Source organism: Mastomys coucha, unplaced genomic scaffold, assembly GCF_008632895.1.
Source record: "Mastomys coucha isolate ucsf_1 unplaced genomic scaffold, UCSF_Mcou_1 pScaffold12, whole genome shotgun sequence".
Taxonomy (NCBI): Eukaryota; Metazoa; Chordata; class Mammalia; order Rodentia; family Muridae; genus Mastomys; species Mastomys coucha.
This window is the reverse complement of record NW_022196894.1, coordinates 10990176-11000994: the sequence shown is the minus strand read 5'-3', so window position 1 is coordinate 11000994 and position 10819 is coordinate 10990176. Positions and strand designations below refer to the sequence as shown.

The 10819-nt window shown below is 44.6% G+C and overlaps 1 protein-coding gene and 1 long non-coding RNA gene across 5 annotated transcripts in view; one reads left to right on the top strand and one right to left on the bottom strand.

The window, feature by feature from the left end:
• Myh11 (myosin heavy chain 11) overlaps positions 1 to 10819 on the top strand; it is a 108079-nt gene that overhangs the window by 82309 nt on the left and 14951 nt on the right. For all 4 annotated transcript variants that reach the window (XM_031363148.1, XM_031363150.1, XM_031363147.1 and 1 more), the window contains 5 exons: positions 384 to 507; positions 2900 to 3071; positions 6629 to 6841; positions 7919 to 8063; positions 9553 to 9759. In XM_031363148.1, the coding sequence (XP_031219008.1) occupies positions 384 to 507; positions 2900 to 3071; positions 6629 to 6841; positions 7919 to 8063; positions 9553 to 9759 (861 nt within the window). The remainder of the gene's footprint in view (positions 1 to 383; positions 508 to 2899; positions 3072 to 6628; positions 6842 to 7918; positions 8064 to 9552; positions 9760 to 10819) is intronic.
• Positions 6907 to 10073, bottom strand: LOC116085608. Its single transcript, XR_004116662.1, has 2 exons — positions 9953 to 10073; positions 6907 to 7093 (listed from the first exon to the last, which is right to left on the bottom strand). It is a non-coding gene; the product is annotated as an uncharacterized LOC116085608 (long non-coding RNA).

Here is a 10819-nt window from a genome sequence, read left to right as displayed (position 1 = left end):
GAGGAGTAGAACACTAGGGGATGAAGGAAGAGCTCTAAGGAGGAGTAGAACACTAGGGGATGAAGGAGAAGCTCTAAGGAGGAGTGGACACCAGGGGATGAAGGAGGAGCTCTAAGGAGGCTTTCTGGAGGAGGTGGCATGAAAAAAAACTGAGAATCAATTAGGAATAGAACATTCATCTGCTGTGCAAAGGACCTGAGGCAGAGACGAGCTGTCATGAGGCAGGAATGGGAATGTCCTCTAGGTGCACATGAGTGTGCAGTACTCTCTGTCATGAGGCAAGAAGTGGACAGCGTGGGAACTTCTACTGTCCAGGACTCCTAGCCTGGGATTGAAATGGGGATTTTTTTTTAACCTTTTTGTTTTCTCCCTTACCCCCAAAGGAACGAAAACTCCTTGAAGAGAGGGTCAGTGACTTGACAACCAACCTAGCAGAAGAGGAAGAAAAAGCTAAAAACCTCACAAAGCTAAAGAGCAAGCATGAGTCCATGATCTCAGAGCTGGAGGGTGAGTGGGGAAATGGGTGGAAACAGAAGCCATGTTAAGTGAAATGAGCTGGGCTCAAAAGACAAATACATTTTCTCTCATATGTGGAATATAGATTTTAATATTTTGTTTTACAAATTTTTATTATTTTATTTTCTATTTTCTTTAAAATAGAAATTTTCATTTATTTTTTGAGTGTGCATGTGTGTGGTATATGGTGTATGTGTGAATGTGTATGTATGTGTGGTTTGTATATATAGTATATGTGGTGTGTGGTATATGTGTGCTCTGTGTGGATGTATGGTATATGGGGGTGTGATATATGTGTGTTTGTATGTATGGTATGTGTGATGTGTGTGGTATATGTGATAAGTGTGTGATAAGTGTGTATGCATGGGTATGTGTGGTATATATGTGTGTGTTGTATGTATGTATGGTATGTGTGGTGTGTATATGTGTGATATGTGTGTGTTTGTATGTATGGTATGTGTGAAGGTGTGAAGTATGTGGTATGTGTGATATGCGTGTATATATGCATGTGTGTGCAGTGTGTATATGTGATGTGTATGATAAGTATGTATGTGTGGTATATGTGTGTTTGCTATATGTATATATGGTATGTATGTGGGAGTGATATGTGTGTGTTGTATGTATGTATGGTATGTATGGTATGTGTGGTGTGTGTGATATGTATGATATGTGTGTGTATGTGTGTGTGCAGTGTGTATATGTTGTGTGTATGTATGGTGTGCATATATGTGTGGTATGTGTATGCATATATGTGTGTCACAGCATTACATGGAAGTCACAAGACAACTTTGTAGAATTGGTTCTCTCCTTCTACTTTGCAGAGCCTGGGGTTTGAACTTAGATTGTTAAGTATGGATACAAATGCCTTTACCTGCTAAGTCATCCTGTTGGCCCTATTTTACTTTATTTTTAGAGACAAAGTCTCTTGTGGCCTAGGCAGGCCAGAAACTCACTAAGTAGCCAAAGCTAGATGTGAGTTCCTGACCCTTCTGCCTGTGCCTCCCAAGCGCTGGCATAACAGATAACACTACATAGTTATACTACTATGCTGAGCTTATGCAGTGCTGGGACTTGAACCCAGCTAAACAAAGCTAAACAAAGCTAATGAGCAAGACAAGCACTATCAACTGGAAGCTACATCCCCAGTCCAGAATCTAGATTTTAAATAAGTACATATGCATAAGACATGAAAATTGAAGAAGACATATGGAAAAGAAGGGGTATTAAGGTAGGGTAGGTGGCTGAGCAAGAGAGGAAGGTTGGGTAAGAAAAAGAACAATACCTTTTCTCTCAACTGGAATCAAATTTTAAATTACATTTTTTTTTTTTTTTTAGGAAGGGGTTGTGAACCATAGCTCACACACATATGGTTGTTGGAAGGCAACTTGTGGGTTTTTTGTTTTGTTTTGTTGACAGGGTTTCTCTGTATAGCCTTGGCTGTCCTGGAACTCACTCTGTAGACCAGGCTGGCCTCAAACTCAGAAATCTGCTTGTCTCTGTCTCTCAAGTGCTGTGATTAAAGGCGTGCGCCACACCACTGGGCTAGAATCAGATTTTAAAAAGGAAAAGCCATGAAAGCAGAAAGAGGAACTATTTGAATAAAGAAAGATGGCCAGAGGAGTGGGGGAGGGGAAAGAGAGCAGCTGAGACAAATACAAGCAGAGCCTCATCATGGGTGTCTATGAAAATGTCCTCACAAAACTTACACAAAACCTGTAGAACTATTCGACACAGTCACTTTAAAAAATAATTCCTTAGAGACCTGAAAGATAGCCCAGCAGTGAAGAGCACTTCCTGCTCAAGCAGGAGGACTAGAATTTGGATCCCAGCACCACACTAGGTGGCATTTGCCTGTAATTCTAGCTATGCAAGATCCAGCAGCCTCTCCTGGCCTCCACAGTCTCCTGCACACACAGATGCTCACACACTCACACATATACCCACAAAGTAAAGCTTTTTAAAAAAAGATTTATGTATGAGTACACTGTCGTCTTCAGAAACACCAGAAGAGGGCATCAGATCCCATTACAGATGGTTGTGAGCCACCATGTGGTTGCTGGGAATTGAACTCAGGACCTCTGGAATAACAGTGAGTGCTCTTAACCAGTGAGCCATCTCTCCAGCCCCAAATAAATAAATCTTTTTAAGAAAACAAATAAACCAGAAAAAGTCAGAAAGGGACCATTAGAAAGACAGATTATCCTGGGAAAGAGATTCTACCTGGCTCCACACTGTGGGAGGCACATCCTGGTAGCATTTTCCCAAGCTCAGCATTCCCTCTGCTGCAGAAGGTCTAGGGCTGAATGTCCATAGCTCAGGTGGAAAGACTCATGCCTCTTCCTGGCGGCATCCCCCAACTGAGGTAGCCCTGTCTTTGTTACAGTGAGGCTGAAGAAAGAGGAGAAGAGCCGGCAGGAGCTGGAAAAACTCAAGAGGAAACTGGAGGGTGATGCCAGTGACTTCCATGAGCAGATTGCTGACCTGCAGGCCCAGATTGCAGAGCTCAAGATGCAGCTGGCAAAGAAAGAAGAAGAGCTCCAGGCAGCTCTAGCCAGGTGTGCTATGTGTGCATGTGTGTGTCTGTGTGTGTCTGTGCATGTGTGTGTCTGTGTGTGTCTGTGCATGTGTGTGTCTGTGTGTGTGTCTGTGCATGTGTGTCTGTGCATGTGTGTGTCTGTGTGTGTGTCTGTGCATGTGTGTCTGTGCATGTGTGTCTGTGCATGTGTGTGTCTGTGCGTGTCTGTGCATGTGTGTGTCTGTGCATGTGTGTCTGTGCGTGTGTGTGTCTGTGCGTGTCTGTGCATGTGTGTCTGTGCATGTGTGTGTCTGTGTGTGTCTGTGCATGTGTGTGTCTGTGTGTGTGTGTCTGTGCATGTGTGTCTGTGCATGTGTGTGTCTGTGCATGTGTGTCTGTGCATGTGTGTGTCTGTGCGTGTCTGTGCATGTGTGTGTCTGTGCATGTGTGTCTGTGCATGTGTGTGTCTGTGTGTGTGTCTGTGCATGTGTGTCTCTGCATGTGTGTGTCTGTGCATGTGTGTCTGTGCATGTGTGTGTCTGTGTGTGTCTGTGCATGTGTGTGTCTGTGTGTGTCTGTGCATATGTGTGTCTGTGTCTGTGCATGTGTGTGTCTGTGTGTGTCTGTGCATGTCCAGAGGCCCTCTGCTTTTTAAGATGGCCACAGGTCCTTGGCATGGATATCAATTGTCAGACCTGGTTTCCTGCAAACCTTCCCAACTATGCTCTGACCCCTAAACCTCACATTTGATTCTGTGCCTTCCAAACTCATCCTCTCTGCAGTGCCGCTACTCCAATAGGATTGCAGCATCTGGGGAACCCAGAATTTCTCATTTGAACCCCAGTTCTGAATTCCCAGTCGCCCACTGAGTTCATCTCTATTGGTATTATAAACACCACATAAACAGGCTGGAGTGGCTTTCGTTGTCTCTGTCCTACCCTCTCTCAAATCTTTCTGTGCATGCTGGTTTGTCCCCCACCCACACTTCTACCCACACAGCTCCAGTCACATGTCCCTCCTAATCCCTCTGCTCTTCCTTTTTCCTGGCATTCAGCTAGCCTCAAGCCAGGGATATCACAGTTGCAAGTGACATTTACCAGTCTGTTAAATGTTCAGTTCAGCTGGGCAGTGGTGGCACACGCCTTTAATCCCAGCACTTGGGAGGCAGAGGCAGGTGGATTTCTGAGTTCAAAGCCAGCCTGGTCTACAGAGTGAGTTCCAAGACAGCCAGGGCTACACAGAGAAACCCTGTCTCAAAAAACCAAAAACCAAAAACCAAAAAAAACAAAAACAAAAACAAAAACAAAAACCCAAACCCCCCCCCCCCAAAAAAAAAAGTTCAGCTCATTCCTGGAGGCATCCTTAAGACCCCTAACCAGGTGTGCTGGCTTACCCTCACTTCTCTGGAGAGTAAAGGAGATACCTGGTTACACTGCTTCTAAGACGCCAAGCTAGGGCTTTGTGATTTGGCTCCTGGCTCACCTCTCTTTTCTGATTTGGAGTGCATGGCAGAGCTTGGTTGACTAATGAAAAACTGTTGCTCAGGGACACCAGTCTGTGGCGGAACAGTAGCTAGGTTACCCAGAAAGAGCCTAATCTCTCTGGGTATAAGCACAATAGCATCCCATTCATCATAGTCAAGTGGGATGCCAAAGCTGAATGTGACGTAACCCCAGAACTCACGCCTGAGGTTAAGGCCAGAGGATCATTTGTGGACGGCCTGGACTCCATAAGCAAGGTTCTGTCTTAGAACACAAAACAGATGTTAGCTCCACCATGCAACAGGACAGAGCTCTACCTCCACTGAAGTCCTGCAGCTCTGCCATTTGACATCATTCATGTCCCCCCTGGTCCATGGTCACCACCTCTACTGTACTGAGGAGATGACTTTTTTTATGATTTTGTTGTTGTTTGAGATAATTACATCATTTTCTTCCTTTCCCTTCCTCTTTTCAACTCCTATCATACACCCCCTTGCTTTTTTTCTAATCCATGGTCTCTCTTTTATTGTTGTTATGTATATGTGTATCTGTGTATATGCATCTTCTTAAATATGTAATATAAGCTGTGGTTTTAATACCACTAAGAACACATGAACAAGGGTATACCATGGACCCAGTCACTGGCTGAGCAAATGAAAGAACAGAAATATTTAGTGTTCATAAAGCATTTATCAATGGTTGGAGTATGACTCAGGGCTGAGGCCTCACCCGGCATAGAGGCACAGCACCATAAAAAAAGTGTATGTATACACACTGTCTTAGTTAGGGTTTTACTGCTGTGAACAGACACCATGACCAAGACAATGCTTATAAGGACAACATTTAATTGGGGCTGGCTTACAGGTTCAGAGGGTCAGTCCATTATCATCAAAGTGGGAACATCACAACATCCAGGCAGGCATGGTGCAGGAGGAGCTGACAGTTCTACATCTTCATCTAAAGGCTGCTAGCAGAATACTGGCTTCCAGGCAGTTAGGATGAGGGTCTAAAAGCTCACACCCACAGTGACACACCTACTCCATCAGGGCCACACTTTCTGATAGTGCCACTCCCTGGGCCAAGCATATATAAGCCATCACACAGACATACACAACAAGCACAGATATACAAACACACCCTTTGGGGTGCTTTCTTGGAACCCACTATGTAATTCAGACTAACCTTGAACTCTCAGCCACTCTCCTGTCTCAGTCTCCCCAGTGTTGAGATGACTGATAGGCATTAGCACACCCAGCTCCTTTTTATTTTTGGTTTGTTTCTATTTTTTATTTTCTTGAGACGGGATCTCACTATTTATCTCAGCCTGGCCTGGAACTTGAGGTCCTTCTGCCTCACTCTTTCCAAGGATCAAGTACAAGGATTACAGATGTTTGCCACCATTCCCTGTTTTAGCCTTTTTATATAAACTTGATGCTCTCATCCTATGTGAATTTGCAACATCAAAAGAAACACCTGATTTTGGAAGATGTGAGAGGAATGAGTTCTGACATCTTTGGTGTCGGGGATTCCATCCCCTAAGCCTGATGACCGGGGTAGGGGGAGCAGGAGAAATGAAGACTTAGGGCAGTACCATCTTTACAGGCACTGGGTCAACATCTCCAGGGGCTGACCTCACAGTTTGTCTTCCTTACACATTTAAATATAGTAGAACTTCTGCCTTTTTGCAATAAGAATGAATTCTACTGGCTGGTAAACAGAGCTCAGGACTAGGGTTTAGAAAAGTATCTGTGTATTGATTCTATTGGTGGTGGGGGCAAAGTACATGGAGTCTCTTTCATAGGGACAAGTTCTTTTCACTGCAGGACTTGGGCCCAAACAGTGCTCAAGATATAGGGGATCCTAATAGAAGAACAAAGAATCACCAGGCTGACTGACCACTTTTCAGTCTGGCATTCCTGGTTATTAGGTGTCATTCATTTCCTTCTGTTGAAGAAAATAGGCCTATGTAATTGACAATCCTTGTTTCTCCAATGCTTTCTTTAAACTGAGCCTCCTATACTTTAAGACACAAAGAGTCAGACCCAGAATGGTTTTTGGTGGCATTGGATAGCCTCGGCTGTGGGAGTCTTAATCCTGCATGTTCCATTCCGGGCAGGCTTGATGAAGAGATTGCCCAGAAAAACAATGCCCTAAAGAAGATTCGAGAGCTGGAGGGCCATGTCTCAGACCTACAGGAGGACCTGGACTCAGAGCGGGCTGCCAGGAACAAGGCTGAGAAGCAGAAACGAGACCTGGGGGAGGAGCTAGAGGCCCTTAAGACGGAGCTGGAGGATACACTGGACAGCACAGCTACCCAGCAGGAGCTCAGGTACTGGAAGCTGGGCCTCAGACGCCACTGCCCATAAGCAGATCTGGAACCACTGGCCTTCCTGGTTGTGTCTAGAATATGAGTCTGTTTAATTCTATCTGCAGGCGAGTAGTAATGTGGAATTCAGGAGCAACTTAAGCATGATAGAAGGACAGGTATCAAAAAGGATATTTCTTCCAGTTCCATCCATAGTTAGGGTTTTAAAATAACCTCTTCCTCTGTCTGTCAGATTGGTCTCCAATTCAAGAGTCCCTATAAGTAAACAGAAAAGATGAATAATCACATCCCAGAGAATATGGTGTTTCTAGTAACATAGGTCATTTAATATGCATACAGATCTTTCGAGCATTTGGGAGGGGTCTCTGTTAACTGTGACCCAGTATTCACCACACTTTGGGTTTTGTACATGTACCAAAGGTTAGTCTCACATTTTTGTTCTTCTCCTACCTGGCTAGAGATACAGACAGTGACTAAAAGCCAGGCTGCCTTCATGTTGTAACTCTGTCATTGAATGGTTAGGGCCCCATGGGTAAGTTGTTTCCCTGCTTAGCATCACTGCCTCATAAAGTTGACCTGAGGATGAGATGCTATGTATGGAAAAACAGGTCCAGTTGGGCTTGATGGCTCATACTTGTAATCCTAGCACTCAGAAGTGGAAGGAGGGGGACTGCAAATTTGAGACCAGCCTAAGCTGTATAGTGAGTGAAATCCAGTCTCATGAATAAATAAATAAATGAAAAAAAATCTTAGTTCAGGCTCCAGGATATAGTAAGTGCTGTTAAATCCAAGCAGTGTTAATACTTAAGGAACATCTGTAGATCATGGACACGTTCTCGCTCATAGCTTGTATGTTGGCTTGCTACCCTTGAGAAGCAGGTAACACTATTCTCACTTCACAGCTGAGACAAAACTACAGGGCGAGCGAGAGAGGTTAGGCAGGTTGCTATGGGTCACCCAGCAAGGGAGGAGAACTTCGGCTCTGGCTGCCAGGAGACCTCTTGTTCCCTTGCACAGTACTGTCACAGACAAACCTCTTTCTCCTGCCTAAGCGTCAACCCACTGTGTTCTTTCCTCTAGAGCCAAGAGGGAACAGGAGGTGACAGTGCTGAAGAAGGCCCTGGATGAGGAGACACGCTCCCATGAGGCCCAGGTCCAGGAGATGAGGCAGAAGCACACACAGGCAGTGGAGGAACTCACAGAGCAGCTGGAGCAGTTCAAAAGGGTGAGTGCTCAGGAGGCACCCCAGAAACCATGTTATGATGCCAGACTTCACCCACTCTTGTCTAGAGCTTTGGAATTTGAAATGCTCCAAAAAACCTAGAACTTTCTGTGTGTTGCAAGTAAAAGTTCCTACTCCAGCCTTCATGAGATGGGTCATCGTTGGAATACAAGTATACCAAGTTAATTGATAAAATGATCTTCAGGCCATGCAGACAGTGTCTATGAAAAGTAGGCAAATCATGTTCAGACTGAGTCCTGTGGTCCATTCCCCAAGATGCTTCTGTACATACAAATACAAATAACCTACAACTCAAAAAGCTGTGAGATCCATAATTCCCAGATTTAGAGAAATTGTGCAGCCCAGATATATTATGTGTATGTGTGTGGGGTGATCTGGAAGCAGTGGGTTTCCTGGGCTCTAGGAGTCACATGGTTCTCTCCTCTTCTATCCTCCTCACTAGCTCAAGTCCATCTCCTTTTCCTGTTTTTATCCAAATACTCTTTCTCCTTAGGTGACTCATATATATATATATATATATATATATATATATATATATATATACAGGAACTGGAACTGGTTAGGTAAAATAACTTGATCACAGAAATATTGGGGCAAATTAGACAGTGAATGTGAAAGATAAGCGGAAGTAATGGTTACCAGACCAAAGGGAGATGGGCTGCAGCACGAATAGCAGCTACCATCTAGATCTGACTGGTTTCTGCCTTGGGGGAAGGTAAAATTTCTGTCTCCAGGTCTTTAGCTTGTTCTTTGAAAGTCATAATTATTGAAATATGTATAATTATTGAAATATGTAAATAGGCATATGCATGTATATGCCCGAGCATGCACACACACACACACACACACACACACACACACACACACACACACTTTTCTTATTTTTAGACAGAGTCTCATTCTATAGCCTAGGTTGTCTTAGAACTCATGGTAATCTTTGTGCTTCAGCTGAAATGCTCAGATTACAGATATAAACCACCATGACCTGCCTTCCTTTTTTCTTTTTCCCTTTGTTTCTTTTTCTCTCTCCCTCTCTTCCCTCCATTCTCTTTCTTCTTTAAGACATGACTTCACTAGATAATTCAAGCCTCACATTCAGGATTCTACTACTGAGTGCTGGGATTAGCCACCACACCTGGCTAAATTCACCAACTTTAAGTGTACCTTTCAGTGCATTTTGACAAATGTGGCCATCTGAGCAGAGTGCCACAGTCACAAGATAGAACATGACATTGTTTTAAAAAAGATCTGGGAATTCAGATTTTTCTTGGGAAGTATCCTAAAATTTGGTAACCTATACAGAACAGGCCTCAGGGACATGGGCATATTTTGATTTGATTCCTATAGTTCGGAAACTAGAATTTCAAGAGTCCTGCAGAAGTTCTATGGACCCCCTCCTCCCTTCCCTTGGACTGGGAGTAGGGCAGGGAGAGGAGGAGACAAGCCCATCTCCCTCTGCTTCCCTTGACAGGCCAAGGCAAACCTGGACAAAAGCAAGCAGACACTGGAGAAGGAGAACGCAGACCTAGCTGGGGAGTTGCGTGTCCTGGGCCAGGTGAAGCAGGAGGTAGAGCATAAGAAGAAGAAGCTGGAGGTGCAGCTGCAGGAGCTGCAGTCCAAGTGCAGTGATGGGGAGCGTGCCCGGACAGAGCTCAGTGACAAGGTCCACAAGCTACAGGTGAGAACAGGCAGCATGACCAGGCTTCTGCTCACTGCAATAGACCTCTGCTCAGCTCACTGCAATAGACCTCTGCTCAGCCTCCCGAAAGCTGGCTTCTTGAGATGCATCCTTGTATTCTCCTGTGTGAATTCTTCTTGTCAAAATCTCATGCATACACTTAATGAACATGTATTCAGCACCTACTGCATACCAGACACTGTGCTTCATCCTTAGACAAAAGAGCAAGGAAGATTACAGATTATCTCTGTCCCATCTGAACTACAGCCTGGAGGGGTGGGAGAGATGGTCGCAGACACAGAGAGGAAATCTGGAAGGAGATGCACATAATATTATAAAAGGGCAAATATAGGGCAGCCTGGAGTGCAGGGGTGGGTTGGGGTCAGGAAAGGCTGCCCTTAGGAGATCTAATACTCAGATGCATATGTATGCAGAAGATATAATACATGCAAAGGTCCATGGTAAATGGGAAAAGTAGAAACAGTTAAGGGCCAGCAGTGCTGACAAGTTGGGAGAAGAAATGGTATAGAACAGACCCAGAGAGGCTGTGGCCAGACTACAAAGGGCCTGATGTCCCAGTTAGATGTATGTTGGTGTTTACCCCCAATTAACAGAGGTAACTAAAGCTGATGAATGATAGGGTCTGATTATCTTTGGTTTTAGCTTCAAAGAGACATTTGACCTGAGTTCCCACTCCCAAAGAGTGGTCCCAAATTTGATGAATATTTCCTGTGCTTACAAGCTAGAATGGAGGAGTAGAGAAACACCACAGTTGTCATTCCCTGCAGTTGAGAACAGAGGTTTGTTACTCTAATACACAGTGACACTTAAGGCCTCATTAAAAATGAGATCAGTAAGGTGAGGGTTGCAGCTGTACATCCTAGACACACCTGAGTAGAGCCACCAGGGCTAGTGTAGGATGCAGAGATGCAGGAAGGGACTCTGCTCTGTGCCTTTAGCTTCAACCTCTTTGGAGATGGCCATAAAAGTCATGAAAAGGCAGTGAGCAGGAACAGGAGCAGGAGCAGGAGCAGGAGCAGGAATAGGAGGAGGACCCACC